The sequence below is a fragment of the Eublepharis macularius genome, chromosome 3 (genome assembly GCF_028583425.1).
Source record: "Eublepharis macularius isolate TG4126 chromosome 3, MPM_Emac_v1.0, whole genome shotgun sequence".
In the NCBI taxonomy this organism is placed as follows: Eukaryota; Metazoa; Chordata; class Lepidosauria; order Squamata; family Eublepharidae; genus Eublepharis; species Eublepharis macularius.
The window spans coordinates 20582220-20609957 of NC_072792.1; the positions used below are offsets into that span (position 1 = coordinate 20582220).

Consider the following 27738-nt stretch of genomic DNA (forward strand, 5'->3'; position numbering starts at 1 on the left):
AATGCAAAAGCGGGCGGGGGGGGAGGGACTGGTTATGCTAACAGGACATCTGGGCCCTCTTACTAAACTGACATTAGAAAAAGGCATAACTTAATTGCTAGGGCATTTGAATATGAAGGGCATGAATTTACTTGCAACAGCTGATCCTAAGTACATGCTGCTGAACAGCTGAAACAACTAGGCAACAATACTATTTTAACATCAAGTTATCATCCTCGTTTTTTTTTAAATAATAATGTTCATTTTATTGTATTTTTTCATTCAATCTTACAAGCAGTAAACGTATTAAGTCATTAATGTTTCAAGAACTCTAAGTGATATCAACAGTTCAACAATATTCAACAGAAGAAAAGAGAAGAAAAATAGTAACAACAGCTTTTTATGAACGGCTTCACATCTCTCAATTGCAATAATAGCGCGTCTTCTAGTCTGCACTTAAAAGATTTAAAATACTTGTTTACATGAACTAACATCGTATAATTAGAGGTAAGCCATTGAATAGTAAAGATCTTGTTTCACCTTATTATTTGTCCAATTGTCATTCTTAGTCAAATAGTCTAGTATTGGGAACCATTGCTCTAAGATATAAGATTTATCGTGTATATTTTCTCTCTGAGCTAGTTGATCTGTGATTTTCTTCATGATAAAATGATCCCAAATGCGGGCTCTCCAATTTTTGACTGAAGGGACTGTTTTTTGTTCCCAGCATGCAGCTATCGTCATTTTAGCTAGTGTCAAGAGAGAAAAGTAATATTGAGGCTCACTTTTGGTATTTCTGAATTCTCCCAAAGGCTTAACAAGATTACTTCAGGAGATTTTGGTATGGAATATCCTGTTATTGTTCTTATTTCTTCAATTATTTTGTCCCAAAATGAACCTATGTGTTTGCATCCCCATCAGCAATGTAAGTATGTGCCCAGTTCCCCACACTGCTTCCAACAGTTGGCTGACGTAGTGTGGTTTGTATGATGGAGCTTGACCGGGGTCATATACCACCTAGAGATCAGCTTTATTGTCTGCATTTTTATATTTACTATATTTGATCTGAAATTTGATGATTTCCATATTGAATTCCAATCCTCACCTGATATATCTAGATTGCATTCTTTAGTCCAGATCTTTTGATAAGATAGCATTTTACATTCCTGTGTTTTTTCTAAAAAGATTGAGTAGATCTTAGAAAGTACTCCCTTTTGCTGGTCGGGTTTGTCAATCAGAATCCTTTCAAATTTCGTTAATGGTTTGTCCAATGAATCTTTGATTTTAGGTGATTCAAGAAGATGTTGGATCTGTAGATACTCTAACCATGGAACCTGTGACCCTGAATTTTGTTCTAATTTTGCCTTTTCTTGTATTTTGCCCCTCTCTATGGCATCTAGAATCCGGGTTTTGTTATTGAGTCTCCACCACGTAAATGAATGGGGACTAAGAGCCAGTACAAACCAGTGTTGCCCCACAAAAGGTGAGGCTAAAGATAATGATTGAGTTAGTTTGCCTCTGTATTTATCCCATGTCTTAATATCACTCAACAAGAAAGGGTTATTTTTTAAGCTGGATGGGCGTTCAGATTTTTTATTCCATAGGCATTTATTGCCATCAAATCATAGACTTGTCTGGTATTATTATGGGAATGGCTCGAAACAGAAAGAGGAATTTGGGAAATAGAAATGATTTGATAAGGTTAATTCTTTCTAGTAAAGAAAGAGCAGCTTTACCCCATTCCTCCAAAAATGAATTAATATTTTGATTAATTTCTGAGTAATTGGTGTTCATTAAATCATTTAGATTAATAGGTATTCTAATTCCTAAGTATTTCCAAGATTTTTTGACCCATTTATAGTTGAGTTTGGTTTTAAGAATATCTGTAAAGCTAGACTGTATATATATTGGATAAATTTCACTTTTATTACTATTAATGCTAAGGCCTGACACTTTTGAAAATTCTTTAGTTATCTTCTCTAGTTCTATTATAGAGTTTAGGGGATCAGAGATATATACTGTCATATCGTCTGCAAACATAGATAATTTATATTCCTTTTTGTTGATAGTTATACCTTTGGTTCCAGGGGATGATCTAATATGGTTGGCAAGGGGTTCAATCGCTATCGCAAAAAGGATGGGGGAGAGCGGGCATCCTTGTCTTGTTCCTCTTCTTAAGTTGATTTTTCCTGATTTGTACCCGTTAATTTTGATTTGGGTTGTGGGGGTGGCATATAAAGAATTTATTGCTCTTAGAAATTTGTCGCCAACATTCATTTTAATCAGTAGCTCTTTGAGATAAGGGATTTCCACTTTGTCAAAGGCTTCTTCCACATCAAGGGCCAGAACAAGGGAATTGATCTTATTTATTTTACCATACTGAATAATATTTAAGGTCTTCCGTATATTATCTGTTAATTGTCTATTTCGGATGAATCCGGCTTGGTCTGTATTTATATAATTAGAAATAAATTTGTTTAATCTGGCCGTCAAAATTGCAGTGAAGATTTTCATATCCTGGTTCAACAAGGATATTGGGCGATAAGAAGCAGGATTAGTGGCGTCCTTTTCAGGTTTTAAAATAACAACCATATTCGATTCCGTCCAAGAGAGGGGCATTTTCCCCTCTTCTAGGATTGCGTTACATACCTTAGCAAGGTGAGGGGCGAGCTGGAAAGACTATTTCTTATATAATTCCGCAGGAAACCCATCATTCCCTGCAGACTTGTTGTTTTTCAAGTTTTTGATTATGTCCTGCGTTTCTCTAATTGAAATACTTTGGCCCAGCAGTTGTCTATGAACTTCTGCTAGTCTATTATGAACTCCAGCCCTATCTAGGTAACTATTAATTGAGTTCAAACTTGGGGAGTCCGAGGTGTATAAAGTTTTGTAAAAGCTTTGGAACATTTTAAGAATTGCTTCTGAGTTTGATTGGATCAGTCCCTTCTCGTCTCTTATTTGGTTTATAAGTCTTGTGGCTTGTTTCTTATTCACCTTCCATGAAAGAAGTTTCAGATTTTTAGGGTTATTGTGCCAAAATTTTTGCTTTAAAAATCCTCGTGTTTTATACAATGCTAGATCTTCCTTTTGGAAATTATTAAAAATTACAGGAATTATAGGGTTTAAATATATCAGGGGGAGCAGAAGAGCTATCTATCGATTCATCAAAAAGGGAAATGAGACAACAAAAAAAGATAATTTAAAAATTTATCATAACACGCTTATCCTGTGGATTATCATTTTACAGGTCAGTTAAAAGTTCCCAGTTTATAAAACTCAAAAGAATGAAAGACAGGAATTAAGGAACGGGCCTGGGAAGAATCTCTAAAAGAATATACAAGAGGACCCAATTACTTTCTCCTTATGTCCCCAAGAGTTTGAATTTATAGCCAAGTTTGTTAAACAAATCCCTGATACATGGAAGCAAATTTGTCTTCATTCAAATTAATGACTTTCATAGGAAAACCTGCGTTCCGAACTTACCCTAGGATTAAATATGTGTAAATCTCGGTCTTGTGAGTAACAGCTCCTTTCTTTTTCAACATCTATAATCTGCTTGCCAACCAATACAATGGGATCAGAACAGAAAACAAAATGTCACCATTTGTTTTAAGGTGCTAGATTTCAAGTTCACTAAAAGGAGGAGCCAACATGATGTGTCGGACTACGACCTGGGCGACCCAGGTTCTAATCCCCCATTCTGACATGATTCTTGCTAAATTACCGGGGGATAGTCATTCATTCTTAGCGTAACCTACCTGTCAAGATCGTTGTGAGGATAAAATGGAAAGGAGAGAACCATGTAGGCCTCCTTGAGGAGGATATAATAAATAAAGCAATAAAGCATGAGTTCTATTGAAATATGCAGAGGCAGATCTACTGTGAAACTAATGAAGATTAAGCTTCAGGGCCCCTAATCCCAGAGGGCCTCTGAAGCAACTTTTTTTTTTAATGTGTGATTTTTTCAACAAAAATTAATGGAATTTTTAAGTGTTTGTTATTAAAATAAGGCTATCTTAGTGATAGAATCATAAGCCAATGGGTTGAAGTACTTAATATTAACCTTAGAATGGAGCATGCTTACCGCTGTAGCTTCCCCTAAAGTGGGCTGGTTGTTCCCAGCAGCCTAGCAGTTCAGCCTGGCCCAGGAAGAAGCAACAGCACCATAAGGGTGGGGAAGGGCCTGCACAAATCTTGTTGTTTCAAGGCCAGTTTTGGATTATTGCAGGTAAATGTTGGTAATCTGTGAGATCTTTTAAAACAAAGCTGAAGTTACTCCTTGGGAAGTTATTAAATGTTGGTTTGGAATTATTAAGACTTTTAATGGGAAATTCATAAGATTGTGAAAATATGTAATTTTATAATTATTAATCCTTTTAGAACTGTTGCAATACATCTTTCTTAGTATTCTATCTGGGGAGCTTGGCCTGGCTACAGCACCATAAGGGTGGGGAAAGGCCAGTACAGATCTTGTTTCATGGCCTGCTTTGGATTATTGCAGGTAAATGTTGGTAACCTGTGCAATTATTAGAGATCTTTTAAAACAAAGGTGAAGTAGGATTCAGGATTCAAGTGAGAAGAACTCCAGCCTCCCAAGTACAGCCTGGAAATCTTACCTGCTGTTCCAGTACTGTGAACGTTAACCCCGACTTACAATATCTGTATTACTTATATGTTTAAACTTTTTGTACTGTGCATATTTGTGGATACTGAAGATATTTGTAGCCAATAATATCCTTAAAAGCCTTAATAATAATAACAATAACATTCGATTTATATACCACCATTCAGGATGACTTAACACCCACTCAGAGCAATTTACAAAGTAGGGTATTATTATCCCCACAACAAAATAACCTGTGAGGTGGATGGGGCTGAGAGAGCTCCTAGAAGCTGTGTCTGACCCAAGGTCACCCTGCTGGCTTCAAGTGGAGGAGTGAGGAATCAAACCTGGTTCTCCAGATTAGAGTCCTGCGCTCTTAACCACTACACAAAACTGGTTCTCTTGCTACAAAGCAACTGGACTGGAATGAACGAGGATTCCTACGAGAATGCATCTAACATGAAAATGTATGTAAATTGAAAAGTTGTACTCTACCCTGAGCCCACCTGGCGGGGAGGGCAAACTAAAAATCTAATAAAATGAATGAATGAATGAATGAATGAATGAATGAATGAATGAATGAATGAATGAATGAATGAATGAATGGCTCGGAGAAAGGGTTGCAAGCACTCTTTAAAAAATTAACAGGTATGCAGACTATGTACCATGTGCAGCCCATTCACTCGACCTTGTTGGAGTAAAGGCAGTGTCTACCGTGCCTGGAGTTGTTGTCTATTTTGGCATTGTGCAGGAGCTATGTATTTTCATTTCTAGATCTCCACGAAGATGGGGAATTTTAAACACACAGGGCAATTGAGATTTTTCCCTAAAGAGTTTAAGTGGTCTGTATGAAGCAATCTGGGCAATTAAAGATGGATATACAGGTATTTTACAAACTCTCAAACATATTTTTGAAGACTCAGAAGAAAAGCCTGAATATAAACGAAATCAAAGAATTTATACCGCAAGTTGGTAAAGTTGGAATATGCTATTTTAACAGCTGTTTGGGAAGAAGTTCTTGAGCATTTCAACAAAACAGGCAAGAAACTCCAAACCCCTGTTTTTGATGTATTTGAAGGTTATTTTCTGCTATTATCTTTACTTTCATTTGTTAAAAAACTCCGAGAAAATTCAGCTGACTGGATTGCACACTATGAATCAGAAGTAAAAGCTTTGTGTGAAGATACCACCTCAAGTTACTCTGATGCTTCCAAATGCATTGTTGCAAAGAAATTTTCAGATGGAAAAAGTAGTAGGGCTTCTTTAAAAGGAGCTGACAAATTTAGGATAGAAGTTCTAAATCAACTCTATGACTACTTGGTAATCCAGTTAGGCAAGAGGATTGACCCATCTGAGCAGATTGCAAAAAGGTTCAAGTTCCTCTCAGAAATAGTGAACAATTCTGAAATTGATGAGGACAATATGAAACTTATAATATCACATTACAAAGATGATTTTGGCCACAAATTAGTAAACGAGTGTTATCAGTTCAGAGAATATTTACACCTTAGAAAAACCCAGAACACAGAAGAAAACACGCCATCTAAAATGTAATGTGCAGAAGTTGCAGGTGAGTGCTAAGTGGGGGATGAGAGCAGGGAGGGGGCACGGCGACAAAAACACACGGACACAGTGCTGGAGGTAAAGAGGCCACAACTTTATTGACATTACAGCTCAGGGAGCAAAGGTGCACATAGGGCACGGATCTGAGCATCGGCTGACCCACCTGCCAAGCTGATGACCCACACACAGACTCAGACCTCTGCTGAGGGGGGAAACCATGGGATGCCACATGGATATAAACCCCTGTGTGAATCATCCCCTGCCATCTGGGAGTGAGGCAGACTGATAGCCACCGACTGGGGATGCACCGGACATTCCTCACTCCCCAAACCCCGTGTGGGGATCCCCATAATAGGAAAACTGAGTCTGAGGGCCTTGTTTCCCCTGAACGGATTGGTGTCCTATGCCCCAATCTGCAGCCTACTCACTCCAAAGTTGTGACAAAAAGGGAGGGCTGGGCAGGATGCCGCCACAGGCCAAGTCCCATGGGGCGGGGGCCAGCTTCGCAGACAAGGGGCCTGCACCAGATGTGCCTGGCTGTGCTCACCTGACCCCTGGTCACTCCCCACCCCTCCACAACGTTGCAGCCACCATGCCGCTTCCCCGTTTGTCTCCCCCGCATTGCCCGCAACTCGGGCCCCCAGCTAGGAGCTATCATTTCTTCAGCTTATTTGTGAGCAACACCTGATTGAAGTGTTCCCTAATATTACTTAAGCTGTACTTGACAATGCCTATTACAAGCTGTGAAGGAGAAAGGAATTTCTCAAAGCTTTCCTTTATAAAGATCAAATTTCGTTCTACCATGACTGAAGAACACTTAAATTCTTTATGCATATTGTCGTTAGAAAATGAATTATTACAAGGAAGCTCTTGTATGACAAAACTGTATGTGAATATGTTGCTAGAAAAAGCAGAAAAAAAGTATTTTGTAAAATGTGCTTCAGTATGTATTCTCATAGGTGTCTAAAATAAAAGATTATATTAGTTATGGTCTTTGCTATGTTTTATCTTATTATTCTATGATGCATCATGCATGTATACAGTATTTCCCTGACTTTCATCCCCCATAACTCGGAAACTATAAGACATAGCCTAGGAAATTTTTATTCACACAAGTGACTTTGACATGCGAGATAACCCAGTACAGCTATTTTAATCAAAATCTGGGGTGTAGTGGCTAAACTTTTTAAAAAATTGTGGTGATGTGCCATGGAACAACCCCATTGAAGAAGATAACCGCGGTTACTAATGTTCAAGTTGGGAAATTCCTGGAGATTTTGGGGGTGGAGCCTGGAAAAAGTGGTGTTTGGGGAAGGGAGGAGCCTCAATGGGGTATAATGCCATAGAGTTTACCCTCCAAAGCACCCATTTTCTCCAGGGGAACTGATCTCTGTAGCCTGGAGATCAGTTGTAATTCTGGGAGATGTTCAGCCACCACTTGGAGGCTGGCAACCCTAATGGTTACCCAGACCTTGTGGGGGCTCACTGTATGGCCCATTTTCAAGGGCTCCGCCCCACCACCCCATTCTCTGCAATTTGGGCCTAGAGGTCCTTGCAAGGGCAGCAAGGCCCTTTGGACTTTGTTGGATGTTGCCCTATTGTTGCTGGTTGCGAAGGGGCCCCCATAACAGCTTCAGGGCCCCAGAAACGTAGATCTGCCTCTGGAAATACGTTTCACTTTTTTAAAGAAAGTACAAGTGAGACATATGCAAGGACTTGCAGAGAGCATCTCATCTTCCCTCCTCTATTATCTCCTTCATGGAAAGCCCTTTCTCTCCCTTTCCTACTTGCTTCAATCCTATCCACCCAGCAGCCAACCTGCAGTTAGATAGCACTCTGTCTTCAACTTTTCCTCCTTCCCTTTTTGAACAAGAAAAACCTTCTCTTGCAAAGCACTTCTCTCATTACGTAGTACAGCATGGAAAAGTCGGAGGACTTTCTCAGTTTTTTCAATGGAAATATTGGAAGATTTGAGGGAACACTGGAAAAAAGAACTCATACTGTAGACATAGGCTATATTTTCGAGAACTGTTTTGGATTAAATATAAACAATTTTGGCAATATATTTAATGATACATTATTAAAGAGTTCAGTGTTTTCAATGTTATAAAGTTAAGCTTAATAACCAAACATGCTTGTAGTACTACCTATTATGACTCGATGAAAGAGTTTCTGTCCAAATAACATACTTTGCTTTGTATACTACAGTAAAGTTAAGGGAGGCTGTACCAAATGTTTTTTTTTTCCTTCTGAGTATGTACATTGCCTGAGGCAAATGCAGGGATTACTATTTATTTTTCCTGCCTGTGTACGAGCTGCACTTTCAAACAATATCAAAATTCTGGAACACAAACAAAAGAGGTATTTTGCAAGCGGTATGAACTATGGAAATCAAGGGAAAGAACTATTATACATATTATGCAGATTAAGAAATCGGTGGAGTGGCAAGCACTTAGATTGAAAGTTGGTCAGTTGGTTGCTGTGACATTGTGATTATGTATATATATGTATTTTTAACTGTGTAACTTTGACTGCTTTATGGTTTTAACTGGTAACAATTATTTAATGTGTTTTAATTGTATATGGTTGTAATACGCCCTGAGCCTGCTGGTGTAGGGAGGGCAGACTATAAATCGAATAAAATAAATAAATAAATAAATAAATAAATAAATAAATAAATAAATAAATAAATAAATAAATAAATAAATATTTGTTTTCTACCTTCAAATTTATTTCCCTTCCCTCTAAGATGGCAAAAAATTAAGGATATATGTGCTTTGGTAGAATAGGGTGCAATAGTCTACAACAATTTATCAAATATTATACTTGCAGTTTTTCTTACAGAAAATGAAGATATTTATACTTTTAAATTCCATGAAGAGCACAACATTATAAGCTAATTTAAGTTATAAATAATGCATTTCCTGTTGTTAAATCAATAAATTCAGATTTGATAGGAAACTAAGCACTGTATATATCATTTCCCCCCAAAAATTTTATGAACCCCCCCCAAAGGAAAAAGAAGTGCCATCAATACCCCCCAATCACCCACCCACCCCACACACAGTGTGGCTTGGCTTCAAGAATTCTGGAAATGTAGCATCTCTGCTGAGAATCTGTCAGCACTGTAAAAATGGTCAGTCGCTGCCAGTCTCGAAGGGAGGTGTCTGATAAATGAATCTGAGAGTATTTCAGAAGCCAGAGATTTTAGGTAGATTGTCAGAGACCATCCAATGGCCAGTCTTTGGCAATGCGTACCAGCTCACCGCCAGAACATTAAATACGGGCTGATCTTTCACAGAAGAATTGTCAGACCTTCTTATGCTGAACAACACAGATATTCATGGACATGAGCGGGCTAACACAATTCTCACACACTACCATAGAAACAGAGAAGTGTTCAAGCCATCCATGCTGGCCTTAGACAATTAAGATGAAAGGTTCCTTCTATCAGCCTCCCAAGAACAAGATGTTTTTCTTCGGAGTAGCTTGTTATATGGCAGAAAGAACTGAAAGAAGATTGTAACCTGTTCTGTCTACCATTTCCTGCCAGAACAGCCTGATTTGCAAATATTTTTCCTGCACAAAAACCTGCCAACCCTTTTGACTCACAGTGACAACAGGAAACTTCTAGTTCTGAAAAGCCGCCACTGGTAGCAATTCTTGAAGCTGAAGTGCCTGTTTTTACAAAACAAGTCGCCACCAGCAAATCTTAGCATTATAGCTAGGTCAGCACTGATAAATGGCCCCGCACTACAGACTGAAGCAAAAATATGTGAACAATACATAAAAGAAGTCAGACTTCCTGCAGTTGAGGCATATAGTAACAAATACAACAGACATGACATTGCAAAAGTCTAGTGGTACCTTAAAGGCTAAGAAAATTGATTTCAGCATAATCTTGCATGAGTCAGACCTCACTTCAGAAGCATTTGATGATGTGAACTCTTGACTCACAAAAGCTTGGTTGTTTTCCACAAGGGAATGGGCTGGTTTGATTTTCCTCTTGCTGATAATGCTCAGTGACAATGAGGCAGTTTTCCCTGCATCTTCCCTGCCCCAGCCCCCAACTGTTACCACACCACAGGGGACTTTTTCCATTTCTTTTTTTTAAACTCAGCAGTTGACATATTGGGAGTTATAACATTGTAACAGTCTATCAATCAGAGATCCCAGCTTTCATTTTTAAAAAAGTAAATCCCTGGGCCCTTTTCATTGAAGAGATATAACGGGAAACAAAGGAGCTAGAGACTAACTATTTTTAAAAAGAAAGCTGGGAATTCGCAGAAACTGATAGATTGTTATGATGAAATGATAACATGCAGCTATTTTTACAAAGCCTTCTGCAGGCAGGGAAAAGGGCTCTTGTGGGTGCACTGGGACCGGGAAATTGTGGCAGTGTGGCAGGACTTCCTTGTCCACCTGGGTGCCATCCTGGCTTTGCTACAATCTTCCCAGAATGCTGCAGCAAAGCAAGTTTGAGAAAGATCAAAAGAAAGACACAGAAAACCCAGGACGCTTATAGAAGCCCCACAAAGCTGTGGGGCAGGGGGGACTTCTTCCCTACAGCATCCAAGCAGAGGCAAACAGCCCTTGTATAAGTGAATAAGTAACCTTATGCATGAATTAAATTGTGTTGGTCTTTAGAATGCCATTAGACTTCTGTTTTATTTTGCTGCAACAGGCTATCCTGGCTATCCCTCTGGCATGATCATCATTTGAAGAATACATTACATTTGAAGTGGACCAAGAGTCTCCCTGATGGCCAAACTTAAGTCCAAGAACGGTTGTCAGAATGTCAGTTCTCAAGCCAAAGCTACGCCATGTTCTGCTGTTATAATCTGTAGTTATTTAGTTCTCTCCCTCCAGGCCCAGGTGCTGCCCAGGCCGCCTATATCCATGGGAACGAAGAATTCTTATCAGCCCGGCTGACCTTGACGTCCTTGCCTTCCCAAGCCTTCTAGACAGGACTAAGGGGGGAGGCTGGGAAGGGGTGTTTGAAGTGTTGTTACTTTCATTTTATGTGTCATTCTCAACAAAGCTTCCGTTCAGCCAAGGCCTAAACTCCTTGGAATATGGATACTTGTATCTTGAGCATTGTCTTTCAATAAACCTTTTGAAATCAAGGAACTTTGTGCTTCTTGCAGAAGGGCGGAGACGAACTCAAGATAACTGGGATTCCATAGTCTGACAACGGTAAGGAACTCAAGGAAAGGGGAGCAGGAACCTGCAAAAGGCCAGATGACCAGAGAAGCATGCTGTAAGGTTTTTTTTTTTTTTTTAACCAATTCCAGGCAGAACAGATAGCAGGGATTAGTGCTGCTCCATCCACCATTTACAATAATGACTCCTTAACCAAGACATCTGCCTAGGCAATGTGACTCTGTGTACACATGACAAAGCCCATGCACGCATATTTCTATAGTCAGCAACTATAGGTTATGAGGCACTGCTGCTTAAGGGAAATAAATTGATATTATAAGTATCGCCAAATCTGCTTCTCTGCCTTGCTAAGAACCTGACCCAACTGCGATGTCGTCTCTTCGCTCTGCGGCAAAGGGAATAGATCGGCGCAGCAAACCCAGAACATGCTGAACAACGCAAAACGCAGTCGTGACCCAGTAATAATGGGAACGAAGAACCTTCTGGATCCTGGAAAGGTTTGAAGCCATGCTGAGCGACCCCTGTAAGGGTCAGTGATACACAACTGGAACTCACAGATGAGTATTTAGACAGGAGGTCTGTAGGCCTTATCTTGTGATGGGCTTCTCCATTACACACACTACATGGTTTCTCTGTTCATCCTTACAGCGTTACATCCAAAGTATTATCAGATATGTCTGTGCTTTTAAAACAGACATAGTTAATTATGTAAAAACAGGAAAGCTCAATCAATGTCCCGGTTTATTAGAGCACGGGTAAAACCCTAAATAGGAAGGAGGGAAAATGAACAGTGAAATGCCAGGTTAGTTACATATAGGGATTTTTCAGCTAACCAATGCAAGTACTAGACTGCATGGAGATGTCATTCTTTGAGGATGAGAAGCAAGTTGCTACAACACGATCAGTTACAATATGTTTCAAGAATTAGTGGGTTTTGTCCTGAAATATAAATAGCTCATTCCAAATGTCTAACATGTTCTTGTGGAAAGAAGCATAGAAAAAAAACTCAGATATTAATCATTCATTAACAATGTAGAGAAATGTTGAAATCCATGCAAGCGCAGGAATCACAGGTAGTCATTGCGGGAACTTGAAAAAGGCAGCCCCTCCAATGTTCTGGGAAATACAAAACAAGCTTTCCTATGCTTATCAATGACCATCAGTATGACTATAACACCAAACAATTCTAAAAGCAAGCACCAACTCAGTGATACCTCTACCGTGTCATAACTTGTGAAATCCATACCTGTGGGTGGGATGATTCCCGGAGACATGAGACCGGGGACAGAATGCGGCATAATGTGAGAATTCTCTGGAGAGGTGACACTTTGAGTCCGCTTAGGAGGCCGTCCAGGTCTGGAACTGAAAGGAAAGAAAGAAACAAAAAAAACTTTACAATTAAGCTGTTGTCTTACATATCATTTCAAAGTTGTTTCAATTGGTAACATGGACTGTAAATAAATTTGTTTCAAGGACGGTTGCTTTTGCAGTTAGATGTAATAGACTTCCATCACTAATTAGATTACATGCAGAATTCATTTTCCTCATTGAAGATCAGCCGCGCTTGATGCATAATTCATAGCCTGCACCTCGTTACCTGCTTCTTCATATTAATATCTATACACAGTTTGAATTGCCTCGTTTGCATATGCTAAAGTTCTGCATGCAGCCTTCAGCACGAAAATTATGCACTAACTTGTAATAATTATTACAGTCAGCCAGCTATTGATTTATGAGACTTTTAAAAACCAAATATGTGTAGTACTTGTAATGAATGATATTTTAAGGTTCTTCAGGAAATTAAAAGGCAATGGCTGCCTAAGGAAATGTTCTGCTTGTTTGATTTAATACTACAGTTAGCTGGGAGGTGGAATGAAAGAGTGATTCAGACCCATAGCACATTTTTCGATGATATGTTTTATTACTTCGCACTACTACCCTGATATCCAAATGATAAATGACAATACATATCTAATATGTGAAAAGGTCTTGCAATTTCTTTATTTTTTGTCATGCAAAAGATAAGTCAAGTTATCATTTAACCCTTATTCTATTTAAAGCAAAAAAAAAAATCTTGCTTTAAATATGGGACATTAGTCAGAAAAGACTTTGAATAGTTTCTAAGGCATCCTTGACAAATTGCAGTCCTAGCACCTTACATCTGTTCTGGGTGGATTCATAAAAGGGACTGACTGCATTCTCTACCTACTAAACCCTTTAGTCAAAAGACTTTTCCAGAAGGTGGTGATAAATCATAGAATCCACCATTTTTGGCACCCCGTTCACAAGAAAGGTTTATTGCACAACATTCACAGAGAAGTCACTTGATAGTGATTCTAAAACATCAGAATGTGAAAACAACACTATAGTATTCACATACAACAGTGCAAACCCATGCAGAAACACTGCAGTCTAAGCCAACTGAAGTCCAATGACCTAGACTGGAATACCTCTGCATAATTGCACAGTACAACAGATACCGAGATGCATACGGAGGAGCCTCTGCATTTCCAGCAGGGTTTTATTTTCACTAAGCTTCCTGAACAATAGCCATTGTGTGACATAGGGGTTACCAGGGCTGCCAAGAGAGGGAAGAAAATTCCCAGGGCCCTGTCAGCTCTTCAGGGCCCCTAAACATGGACAATTCATGCATTCAGCAAATGCATTTCTTTTATTATTATTTTAGTGTTCTACATGCAACCAGTAGGGGGCAAAGAGCCCAGGAAACAAGCAGCTTCTAATAGAGTCTTTGGTGCCTCCCTTCCCCGCAGTGATTTGTTTGAAAAGAAAGCTCTTCGTGGCTGCAACAAGGCTGAAGCAAACACGGGCCCATCAATTTACCTCGTGTTCCCCAAGAATCTATCAAATTATTGAAAGGGTTGCCCCCGCCCCCCGCCTATACTTTCCATGCACTGTCATCTGTTTTAATGGCTGTAAATGTGGAATGTTGGGTTCCTTAGTTCTGGTTTCTGTCAAAGCAAACAATATTCTAGCTTAAATAAGTGACTATCAGTTATGTTTGTGCTTTTAAAATACTACTTGTTTAGACTGAGTTAAAGCACATATGACGTCTGAGATTAAAAGTTAGAACTGATCCCACTCCCGAACAAGTTATTTTAATTGCATATGAAACACTGTTCAAGCAACGGGTTGTTACGGTTGTTCTATCGGTGGGCATCTGATACTGGGCTTTTTCTAAATGTGACTTTGCTACATTCAACTGGAGCCCACTTCATCAGATATAAGAAGTGTACCCTGTACTGGTGAAGAGCCCTGTGGCGCAGAGTGGTCAGCAGCAGTACTGCAGCCCAAGCTCTGCTCACGACCTGAGTTCGATCCTGGCAGAAGCTGGGTTCAGGTAGCTGACTCAAGGTTGACTCAGCCTTCTATCCATCCAAGGTCAGTAAAATGAGTACCCAGTTTCCTGGGGGTAAAGTGTAGATGACTGGGGAAGGCAATGGCAAACCACCCCGTAAAAAGTCTGCCAAGAAAACGTCATGGTGTGACGTCCCCCCATGGGACAGTAATGGCTTGGTGCTTGCACAGGGGACTGCCTTTACCTACCCTGTACTGATAGACTTATGTGCATGTGTGTATAAATACACAATTACAAAATCAGGCACATGGCTATATAGAGAAATATTAAGAGATGCAGGCTATGCAAACTGAGTAGTTGATCCAGGGAATTCTCAGGGGCTGATACAAAGAGAACAGGAAAGGTTTGAGAATCTTTAATAAACAGAAGGGCATTTTTGGCAGGAAAAATCGGGCTGGAAAGAGGTGAGGAAAGCTGCCCATGCTCCTTTTGCGCTATTATGAAGGCTTATATAGATTGACAGACCATGTAAATATAGAGGCTTATAAACTACTGAATGATGTGGGGGGGAAATGAAGAGTAAGGGTTTTTTACTGTCTCACCATCAGTATTCATCCATCCTTAACTTGAGGCTTGGGAAAGCCAAAAGGAATGTTGGATCACATGCTGCATAATCAAATTGCTGAATAAACTACAATAAGAGGTGATATCCACAGGTTTAAAAGGTGTTTAGAAGGATTCATGGAGGTGGGCAGGTCCATGAGTGGCTATGAGGTGTGATGGCCAAATAGAACCTTCATATTCAGAGGCAGTATACCACTGAATGCCAATTTGTGGCATTTATTCTGTGGTGGGTTTTCCAGAAGCATCTTGCTGTTCAGCATGGGAAACATGACATTGTACTAGACAGACCTCTGGTATCCAGCAAGCCTCTTATTTTATTGTTACTTGTTTTATTTTTATGTATGTTATTTACAGCCCTCCTTTCTCACTGAGATTCAAGGTGGATTTCACAGTGTAAGGCAATACATTGGCATATTCAATAAATAAGACAATAGGGTAAAGATGGCAGAAATTGGAAAACAAGCAGCGATCTGACACAGAGCTGAAAACAATGCTGAGACAAAATATAAGCAAATTGGAATGGCACATTAAATGAACATGGATGTAACATACTTACTGTAACAGACAGTAACATCATGTTATTTTTTTTTTTTAAAAAGCACATGCAAGTTAAACAGAAGTAGGTCCCACTGCATACAATGAGCAAGATTTGGGCCCAGTATCACTTTAAAGACCAACTAGATTTCCACAGCATGAGCTTTTGAGAGCCAGCTCCCTTTATCCAATGCCTAAAATGGGTCTTACTTAGAAGGGGACCTGATTAGGATTGCTGCCCGAAGATCAATTCTGTACCCTCTGAGCTGTACCTGCAATCTCATCAGGAGCATGGATTGGGCCACTCTGGAAATTATTTCGAGGGTTGTTTCAATTGCCCAATCTGCCCCTGCTCCTGGTTTTCTTTTTGTCTTTATGGAGGCAGCAGGCGGGAAGGGAACTCCTGGGATTTCAGCATCCAGGGACTAGAATCTCTTCCTAAAGTTAGGGCAGGTACAGGAACAAAATAGCATATAGAGACTTGGCTCCCCTGCTGCCTCTCCCTGCAGGATAAAACCAACTTTTCATATCTCTCCAATCCACATATCGCCAATTTTCGTTCTCTTCCTCAAGTTTCCCACACAACCATGAATACACAGACTGCATCCAAAGATGTTTTGAGCATTTTATTTGTATTTCCTTCATTTATACCTTGCCCTTCTGTCCAGTGGGGACTCAAAATTATTTCACTGTTTTCCTCCATTTTATTTTCACAACAACTGTATGAGGTAGATTAGGCTGAGAGTCGATCCAGAGGAGTTAGCTGTGTTAGTCTCTAGTCACAAAATAGTAAAAAGTCCAGCAGCACCTTTAAGACTAACCAACATTATTGTAGCATAAGCTTTCGAGAACCACAGTTCCTGCAGTCTATAAGACCTCTTGAGAAGTTAGAGAATCCTAACTATTTTATACCAAAAATTGAAATACACCCCACTTAAAACCAGACTTCAGCCATTTCAGTAACGAATAAAAGGCACCTTAAATAACTTTGCAAATGTATATGTATATGCAGGGCTTTTTTTCAGGGGGAACGCAGGGGAACAGAGTTCTGGCACCTCTAGAAAATACACGGCTATAGTGCTTGAAAATAATATGATTTCAAAGAATCCCATGTGTTTCTTCCTCATTTTCCTCTTGAGAGTTCCGCCACCTCTTTTCCCAGAAAAAAAATCCCTGTGTATGTGTATGTGTCTGTCTGTCTAGAGAGAGAATATATATGTTAGTCAAGCCAGGTTGGCCACCAAAAACAACACCAGAATATTCTTAAACAGAGTTATAACCTTCTAAGCCCACTGACCTCAGTAGACTGCACTGCTTATGACTGCACAGTTAGTTGCTCAAGATATATATTTGAAAAACAGTTGGTGTTCATGGTTGTGACTTGACCAATTGTTTTGAGAAACGGGGTGGTGGTTCTGGTTTAACAAAAAGTCAGCTACACCAAAACGGCAGTGTTCTGATCTCCACCAACCTGACTTACCCTGCACGGCCCAGCCAACACTCCCCAAACGGATTTTAAAAACCAACAACTTCTGCTTGAGTGATCTTGAAACAAATCCCTGCCTATGTACTATAGCATTGAGCTTGGCATAATGGTTGCAAGGGATAAGAGTTAAAGTTAGGGATGCCAGACCCCTGGCGGGGGCGGGGGATCCCCCATTCCTGCCCCCCACATCCCACCCCCACTTACCTGGCCAGCGGGGAGATGCTCCCCTGCTTCCATGTGCGCTCCCCTGTGGTGCTGCGTGCTCCCACGCAGCAGCCACCAGGATTGGATCCATTTTAGCCCAGATACGGGCGGCTGTGGAGCGCAGGAGCACTCGTGCGCTCCACAGAGTCCCAAAATGGGCCCAATTCGCGCTAAAAGAGGCCTGGATTGGGCCCATTTTTGCATGTATCGGGCCAATTTTGTGTTGCTGCGGAGTGCAGGAGTGCTTCTGCACTCCACAGTGGCTCAAAACGGGCCCGATCCGTGCCAAAACGGGCCCATTTCAGGTGCTGTGGAGTACAGGAGCACTCCTGTACTCTGCAGCGCCTCAAAATGGGCCCGATCCGCGGGCCTGTTTTGAGCTGCTGTGGAGGGCAGGAGCGTTTCTGTGCTCTGCAGCAGCCCCCAACTCAAGCCCCTGCGGAGCGTGGGCACGCTCCCAGGGCTGCGTGATGACATCACTTCCCAGAAGTGACATTATCATGTTTGCAGGAACATGAGCATGCTTTGTGCACGTGTGCTCCCCCCTTCTCAAAGGTAAAAGCCAGGCCCCAATCCCCCACTGGGAGATTGAGGGGGCCTGGCAAACCTAGTTAAAGTATATAACTTTACAGGAGAACAATGTAAGCCACTTTGTGTTCCATTGGAGAGAAAGGTGGGGTATGAAATAAATAAATATGGGGAGGTGTTAATACAAGCAAGCAAAAGCTTCTGAACTTAATACATGGCTACACTTATTCAGTTTATTTGACACAATCCAGTGGCTCTGAAGTACACAAAGACACTAGTTTAGTGATAAAATTATAGTTGTTTCTGTTGGTTATGAAGAAATCAGTGGTTCTTCATGCAGCTTGGTCTGGATATATGACAGCTCCACCTGCAAGTAGAATGACCCAACTGCTTCAAAACCAAAAGCTATTTATACAGCAGAGCTAAATTCCACAGTTATGTGGAAATACCATAAACATTTATACATCCATTGCCAAAAAAAATAATAATCTTGTGGCCACTCTTCCCCTCATCAGCTTGTTTGGTGGTCTTGCACCAGACAACCTACCTTTAAGATAACATAAATCATACCTCATGTTTACCACTTTATGCTTCTTAGAGGAATGGCCTGGTAAAAAGTAAGATATTGTGCAAGTGTATAAACAGACAGTTCAAAATCGTAGTATACTATCTGTGGATAAATATGATCCCATCTTTCCTGTCCCACTATTAGGAGTTTCAAGGAAAAGATTCAAGCAATTAGTATTTACACACTACAGTAACCTTCAAAGGCTGTTAAATTATTAGAAGTATCTTGTTTATCTGGAAGTCTGTTCTTAGATGCAAGACATCTGTAGCACAATGACCTTCTTTCATTGTGAGCATTGGATCATCTTTGTGTTTTGAGACACCAGTGATTTTTTTTTAAACTACAAGCCATCCCTAATAAACGAATAACCATCAAAGAACAGGGCATTTCCTTGGAGTTTAATGACTCAAGACCTTGGGCCATTAACCTTAACTGGTCATTAATCCCCAAGTTAATGACCTGAACTGAGGTCATTATTAATATTACAAGCCAGAAGATTTTTGTTTGGTTGGCTCTGGATTTTTTTCTGTCTTGCTAAAAAAAATATTATTTTCTAAACTTAGTGTTACATGAGAAAAGAACTGTTGTGTATTATCAGCTCTGTTGTAATAAATTAATATACCCAGTATTCTTGGGAATGTTCTCTATGACCCTCAATTAAAATAAATATTCTAATTAAATCCCAGCATGCCATTATACTTACAGAAAGTGTCTTCCATTCACAGAAAAATTACTCCATGCTTGCCAGTCTTTGCATGTGTGGATAGAGTCACAATTTAAAGGATTTTAGGTGCAGTAAATGTTAGGTCACTTTAAAAATTGCTTGTCTGGGTACTTAGAATGGCATTGCTCAAGGCATGTTGGCCAAATGAGCAGTATCATTAAAGTAAAGAAAAGACAGATTCGTAAGATTCACAATTGTTATCTGAATGTTTACTCTTCCTCTGTCTGAGATTCCAGGGTAACTTGAAAAGTGTATCACCCACATACTGGGGAGGAGGTGGGGGAGAAATCGAGGATCAAACTGAAATATTTTAGAAGCATAACTTCACTATGTATTCTGTGCTTACATATTAACATATTTCTGATCGATGTTTCTGTAAGAAACATTTTTATCCTACCTATAGCACGACAGACTAACTGCTGTCTACTGTAACTAGCTAGATCGAACCTTTTTCTCATACTGTCTTTTCAATCAACCATCTTCTTTTATCAAGGGATTTCACTGAACAGTAACATTCTAATGATCTTTCCTTATATATAAATGTCACAAGTCATATCCTGGACGCCGTGATTTCGTATCTTAATTAAGCTCCCCAAAGAGGCAATCCCTGTGGGTAGCCCCTCTCCCAAAAGTGGGAACAGGCCAGCCAGTAACAAAGCCCCACAGAAAGGGATAGGGGTTCTCCTTCAAGAAGGATCGCTTGATTGGCTTCGTATTATCTGGACTGGGAAAAGTCCACCTATCCATGTGATAACAACAGCAACATTTGATTTATATACCGCCCTTCAGGATAACTTAACACCCACTCAGAGCAGTTTACAAAGTGTGTTATTTTTATCCTCACAACAATCACCCTGTGAGGTGGGTGGGGCTGAGAGAGCTCCAAGAGACCTGTGACTGACCCCAAGGTCACACAGCCGGCTTCAAGTGGAGGAGTGGGGAATCAAACTCAGCTCTCCAGATTAGAATCCTGTCGCTCTTAACCACTACACCAAACTGGTAAGGGACTACAATCACAGGAAAAAAATGATAAAAACCTGGAGTTACATTTGCCTTTCCAAGGAGTGAAGAAGGGAAGAGGCGGTCCCTTGCCAGATAGGTCCATGCCAGGCCAGCATGACTCTATAAATCAGTAATCTAGGGATCCAGGTTATTCAGGATGTATAACATTTCTGTGTTGTTTTTATCTGTTTGTCTTTGCTTGTGTGTAAGAAATCATTCTATTGTTTTTATTTCTCCTTGACAATGTGATAAAATATGGAATTGGGAGGTGGTGGGGTGTTATTTCACCTAAGGCAGATAAATCTTTGGGAGGAATCACTCTCCCCTTGCATCAGAGTTCAAACCATTGTGCAGGATTTTTTTTTAAAAGCCACAGAGTTTTTGCAAACCACAAAGCGGCCATAACGTCCCTTCCAGTTTTAACCTGACGTGACATCAGCACATTGGTGGGCATCCCAATCCCTCTTCCTTTTCCTCCTGTATTTCAGGCACCAGCTGGAAAAAGAATGTGTTGCAGGGAGGTCTCCCGCTATAGCGGGAAACCTGACAACCTTACAACAGAGAGAGGCAAAAGTACGCATGGTATACTCTCAGATCTCAGTGTGACAGGTGCTGGCAAATACCCAAAGAGTGTGTGGGAGCTATTGATTGAGGAGCAAGCAATAGCCAAATGGGCCCTAGAGAGTCTGGGGGTTGAGCCCTCAACCCCTGGAGTCCCCCTAGACTGTGACAATAAGTAATTACACAGAGTTATTTAATTTAATAAAAGGGGTTTTTTGGTAATTCGTTAAATGTATCACAAGGATCTCTGTGGAGCTTTTCAATAATCACTGACAAACGCATACTGGCATGGTATATAATTCTATAGACCCAACTTTGCAGGAATGTATCTTGTATGAACTTTCTAGTCAACAAAAAAGTACAAAACGTCTCCAAATAAATGAACTGTTATTAATATAAACAATGATCCAATTGTATTGTCAAAGGCTTTCACGACCGGAGAACGATGCTTGTTGTGGGTTTTCCGGGCTGTATTGCTGTGGTCTTGGCATTGTAGTTCCTGACGTTTCGCCAGCAGCTGTGGCTGGCATCTTCAGAGGTGTAGCACCACCTCTGAGACACTGAGAGATCTCTGTCTTTTGGTGCTACACCTCTGAAGATGCCAGCCACAGCTGCTGGCGAAACGTCAGGAACTACAATGCCAAGACCACGGCAATACAGCCCGGAAAACCCACAACAACCAATGATCCAATTTATGCCTAAATTTTCCTAAGGTCCAATCCTTTTATATTTCGGCAAGAAGAAATTTTGTGCTGCCAAAATAACCACTTATTTATGTCAAGAAAGATACAGGCACTATATTTTGTAATAAATAAAACAGCATTTCATATCTCTTAAAACATTTATATCCCACCTTTCCATATAGTTCAAGACAGCTTAGAATAGTAAATTAAAAACATTTACAATTAACACCAAGCTGAAATAATTCCCATTTGCCTCTCCCCTCCGCACCTTTAACAGATGCCTCCTTTCCAAACCCCTTCAAAAGCCATGGCAAAGAGACAGAACTTGTAGAATCTCAAGAATATCTCCAACGAGGAGCTCCCCTCACCCTCCTCAGGAAGCTCATTTCACAGAGCTGGGGCCACGACGGAAAAGGCCCAGGCTCTTGTTCATGCTACATGGGCCATTCTGAGCTGTGGGACAGCCAATAAATGGTTGCTTGAGGATCGTAGTTGGCACATTGTAAAACTTGGAAGAAGACATGAAGCGAGAAATTTAGATTTTATTGTCTGTTGCTAAAAACATAAATCAGTTGCTGATGATTCGATTTGAATTTAGAATGTTCAATTTTATTAAATGTTAATTTAGACTATTCAATAAGGGTGTGAATAATGGAATTCCTGAGCAAAAAAAAATTATCCAGAAATCGCTGATTCAAATCATTATATTGATTTTCTGGAACAGTAACACAAATCTAAGATGTCTGGGGATAGCAAAATGCCCTCTCTGAAAACATCCAATTTTTGTCCAAGCAGCATGAACTTTTTTTTTTTTTAACTCTACTGATTTCCTGGACAATGACATCTCTCCCTTCCTATCATACCCTTGCAAGGGTTCCCTCCTCCCTGCCTCCCCACATTATTCTCACAACAAGCCTTTGAGATTAAGTTGGTTGACTGGCTCAGGCTTCCCCAGAAAGCTGCATGGCAGAATAGGGAGTATTTATTTATTTATTTATTTGATTCAACTTTTAGATCACCCTCCCCACAAGCAGGCTCAGGGTGGTTAACAAGCAGCATAAAACAATGGGTAAATACATTTAAAACAATAAAAACCAATAAAAACCACATCATCATACAATGTAAACTAGTTTACCACGATTGCTGGTCGTTCTATTCACCCTTGCCAGAACCGTTCAAGGGAGGGGGGTTTCAGCTGTTCTGGTCACACTGCAACTTCTTATGGGGGGGGGTAAGATAACTATACAACCCCTGCTTAACAGGAGACCAGTAGGCTTATCAGATGGATATGAGACTGGCTTTAATCATATGCCTGGCAGAATATCCCTATCAATATACAACCCAGGGGGAAAGATACAAAGTCAAGGTTTCAGAAAATAATTTCTATCAGTTTTCCTAAATGTGCAAAGTGCAAATACAATTATTATACAATTAAATACAATGTTAGAATATTCAACAGGTTGAGTCAAAAGTCCATATGGTAAACAGTCCAACTGGTGAAAACCATACAATTAATAATTCATCTTTCATTGACAGATTCAGTGGCATAGACCATCATATTATCTAGAAGAACCTGAGCTGAACGTTCCTTCAAACATACAGCCAACGGGTTTTTGCTAGCAGATTTCCAATTCCCGTTCCGTACTCTTACTTCCTCACAGGCATGATTTTCATAGATGGTCAGCAAGCCAATTCACACACATCACTCAGTTGGCAAAAGATGGAATCGTACCCGTCGGCTGTATGTTTGAAGGAACGTTCAGCTCAAGTTCTTCTAGAAATTATGACGAAAGATTAATTCCCCTCACTTAATGTTAATGAGGAAATTTTAACAAGGTCTGAACAAGCAAGGGGTCACAAAAAATGCAGGAAGGGAGGGATTCCAGGGAGTTGTGCTGGACTTCTGGCCCCCCACCATTGTACAGAGCTATCCCAGCCTTGGGGCAACTTGCTGCTGGCATGCACAGCCTTGATGCAGCTCACTACTGCTTGGATATCCAGGCCTTGGAACGGATCAATGCAGCTGTGCACAGCCTCAGTGCAGCTCGCTGCTCTGGCAAGAGGGTTCTCCCTGGCTTGAGGCTGCTCACTGCAGTTATGCATTCATGGTTAGTTTTTGCCCATGAGTGAGTGAGTGAGTGAGTGAGTGCGTGCATGAGTGAGTGAGTGAGTGAGCCAAATACAGGAAATATTTAAATCTTTGCATGCTTACATGATTCCGCTAGATTTGAATCCAACAAGATTTCCAAGGTATAAACTTTCAAGAGTCAGAGCTCCCTTTTTCATGGATTCTCAAAAGCTTACACCCTGAAAAGCTTGTTGGGTCTCTAAGGTACCAATGGACTCAACTCCTGCTGTTCTGCTGCAGACGAACACAGCTACCCACCTAAAATTTTGATTCAATTTGTAATTAGATGCTGCTTATTTTGACAAAATATCTTAAGATCATTTAAAGAGGCAAGAGTTTCTGCTGGTCCTAAAGCAAAATAGTTAGAGCGGCACAGATTACCTATGATAGTTGTATTTGGTAATGCGCAAAGGGTCTTAATGCTCAGTGTCTCAAATTAGCCATTTTTTAATTGTATAGACGAAACAATAATTAGCTTATTAACATTTGCAGCCCAGCATTTAAAATGCATCCTTTTTGCAATATTAACTAAAATTGAAATTATGTAAAATTAAGTAAAGCTACTTAAAGAAGAGGTTGCATTTAAAAAAAATAAAAGACATTTATTTTATCAGATTTACTATGACTTCAGAAAACACAGTACACTGTAAACATGAAGTCTACATTACTGTTAGTCTTGTGAAAGTTAACTTTTTTTCCTATTGACCTAGTAATAGTTTAAAACACTAACAGTTTAGCAGATCAAATTAAACAAATATAAACAGTTTGCTTAATGACATCAGCAGTCAACAGAGAACATCTGTGTTTTACTTTAAAAGTGATCAGAGAATATTCTTTTGTTTACGCTACAGATAATCACAAGGTTTATATCTCTGCATTCAATTTAAGAGTGGGAAAAATATAAAAGACCAAATTACCTCCAGGGTCCAAAAAAGCAATATGTTACAAATACAGGATTTTTTTCTGTTTTGTAACCATGGTTAAACAATAGAAATGAACTTTCCCTGAACTTTTCTCATTTAATGGCCTCGGTCCACGTTGACCCTCTCATGAAAGCTGGAACCTGATACTATCAAACTGACTGCTGCAAAAGCAATCAGATGCAACACAAATTACACACACCCCATTGTAACACTAATTTCAGGATCTCATAAAAACCTGTGCAACGGAAAACTATTTTGAGCATTTCACCTTCTATTGTTTAAAAGCAGCACAAGTGTACCAACCAAAAACACTAAGAAGAACACTCATACAGCTATACTACTGTGTTTTAGTAATTATAACATTGTGACAACATATAATTGCAAAGAAATTTTCCTCCCCACCCCCCAAAACCCAAAAGGATATTGGATGAATCATTAGCAACCAGATGGTTCCAGCCAGTCTAGGATCAAATGAACTTGCATGTGAATGAGGCATGTAATTAAATTAGCAAGCCTTTCTTCCAAACACTCGGAAAAAAGGAAAGGTGCAGCAGCCATGTTTAAAAAGTCAGTGTAATGGGGGAAAGATGTCTTTTTTTACAGGAGAGGTGACTCCTTCCACAGTGGAAATATGCTGAACTGTCATTTTAGGGCAAATAAAAATCAATGCCTATTTTATTTGTACTAAGGTTTGTTTTGCCCTTTGTCCTTAAAATGGCGGCAGCTGATCCTGTGGTACTAATGCGTCAGCGCAAAGGTTTTCCCGTTTCACTTCCTGCCTGCCCCTACAGAGGCACAGGCCTTGTAAATAAGAAAATGTAGAAGGAGAGAGTAAGAGGAGGCTAGCCGACTGATGATTAACCATCTACTGTTTTATTTAAATTACACCACTCCCTTGACCCCTGCCAAGCCCTGTAACTTGGGAGGGGGGAATCTATTCTCTGAAGCAGATTCTATTGCAGTAGGATTAGCAGATGGGAAGAGAGAACTGGCATTGGCTAACTCATTGATCTAATTCGAAAAACCGGATTATTTACATTGCAGGGGGAGGCATAGGAGGGTAAATGAATGTGGGGGCAGGGGAACAGATTAGGAAGTCTGGAGTGGGTGATGTTTGGGGGCTTATGCTCCACATTTGTGGCTCAGGATAAGTAGTTACTCAACACTGATTTCCTCCCCCCTTCCCCCATTATAAACAGAGTGTTCTGCTGACACTGGGCAAGTGTGAAGTTAAATTAGTAGCTTGGGGATAATACCCAACTTCTTGCTTGTAGTCATGACTTATTTGTTCACTATATTCCTGCACTCCCCAGGAATATGGGCTTTCTAAATGCAACAGGGGCTGTTCTGAGCCCCACAAACCGTGAACCATTTCGGCAGTGGAAAATGTTCGTGGTTCGCGACCTCAGGATCGTCATCGGCACCAAACCACGAACCGCTGGTTCGTTAAATTTTTTTTGGTTCATGCCCATGTCTACTCATGACTGCAGCTTGAAACACCTTTTTTAAAAAATCCAGTCAGATGAAGAGTTCTGGAGAACTTGTACTAATACTAACGCAATGCCTAGTATTAGTACAAGTTATTACATTTCTTTAATTATTAGAAGAGGTATTACATGGATTTAAAAAATATTTTTCTTTAGTCCAAAATGGCCACTTGGAATTTCGGACTAATCTAAGGAGTTTTCAGAAACAGCCAGTAGGTAGTTTCACGTTATATGTCTAAGTATGGGTTGCAGTTACAACTGCAAAAAAAAAAAAGCAACTGCATAGTATTTTTAGTACAAAAACACTATTAATCCTAGTCATATTCAAGTAGTCACATGTAGCAATTAATAGCCCTTGGGTAGGGGTGTGAATCAAACAATCCCTTGAATTTAATAACATGCGGATTAGCATAGCAAATGAGGTATAGGAATCTAGTAAGTTGTCTTTCCTTCAAAGAGCTCAGAGCAGCATAAAAGGTTCTATCAGCATTTTATTATCAACAACACTACAAAGGAAGTTAGACTGAGACAGAATAAGTGGTCTAGGTTCATTCACTGAGCTTCCATGGCAAAGTGAGAATTCGAACTCAGGCCTCCCAGATCCTAGTCTAACACTCTTAAGCATTATATACCACACTGGCATTCAGTTGCATCAGCTGCACAAGAGTACTGAGGTGTACAAATGTTATGAATAAAATAAAATAGATATTTTACTTCCTCTTGCATGAATCATGATGTGAGACTGATGGGCACACACCATATAAATGGCCTTTTATCAATTTAAACTGAAATACCAGGAGTAGCCCTTTTTTGGTAGACTCTGGTTTGGCCACTGTCAAACATACTCTGTAGTTTAAAGGGCAGTTGTAATTCTGGGAGATCTCTAGGCCCCGCCTGAAGGTTGGCGACCATCAGTGTTACTGAGTCCTCTCACCCTCTGGGCAGGAGACAGGAGACTTGGCACTTTCCTTTACTGATGTCTTTGTAGGCGCTCTCCCGGGCTGCACAATGACGTCACTTCTGGGAAGTGATGTCATAATGCAGGGCCTCATGCCACAGTAGGCTGATTTTGACCCGTTTGGGGCCAAAATTGGCTCACTGTGAAGCACAGGCACTCTCCAGGGCCCTCCCAGGAGTGTTCTTGTGCTCTGCAGCGGGCCAAATCGGGCCTGTTTGGGGCCAAAATCAGCCCAATGAGGAGCATGGAAGCACTGCCAGGGTGGCACAACAGGCCCTGAGGTACTCCCATGCTTCACAGCAAGCCAATTTGGGCCCCAAACAGGCCCGATTTGGCCTACTCTGGAGCACAGCTGGAAGCTCCTGTGCTCCTGAGCTTCACAGTAAGCCAATTTAGGCCCCAAACTGGGGCTCAAATCGGTCCCCTGATGTGCACAGAACTGTGCTGCACTGCCGAGCAGTGCGGTCTAGGAGGAGCGTTCCCCTGCCTTTTCCCTCACCTGCCAGGTAAGTGAGGGTGTGGGCTGGCAGCAGAGGATTCCCCACCCTGAGTGGGAGACTAGCCCTAGCAATCATAACAGAATAACCTGAAGGCTGGGCTCTCCAATATGAGCCTATTCAGATGTTAAGCCCTGCTTGATAGCTGTGGCTTTGGCGGTCCAGGAAGATGCTTCTTTGGTCACAACATAAACGCTGTGGATTGCC

The 27738-nt window shown here is 40.5% G+C and overlaps 1 protein-coding gene across 1 annotated transcript in view; it reads right to left on the reverse strand.

The window, feature by feature from the left end:
- Positions 1–27738, reverse strand: part of DACH1 (dachshund family transcription factor 1) — a 521772-nt gene that overhangs the window by 292001 nt on the left and 202033 nt on the right. The window contains exon 2 of the mRNA XM_054973584.1: positions 12555–12670. Coding sequence (XP_054829559.1) covers positions 12555–12670 — 116 coding nt within the window. The remainder of the gene's footprint in view (positions 1–12554; positions 12671–27738) is intronic.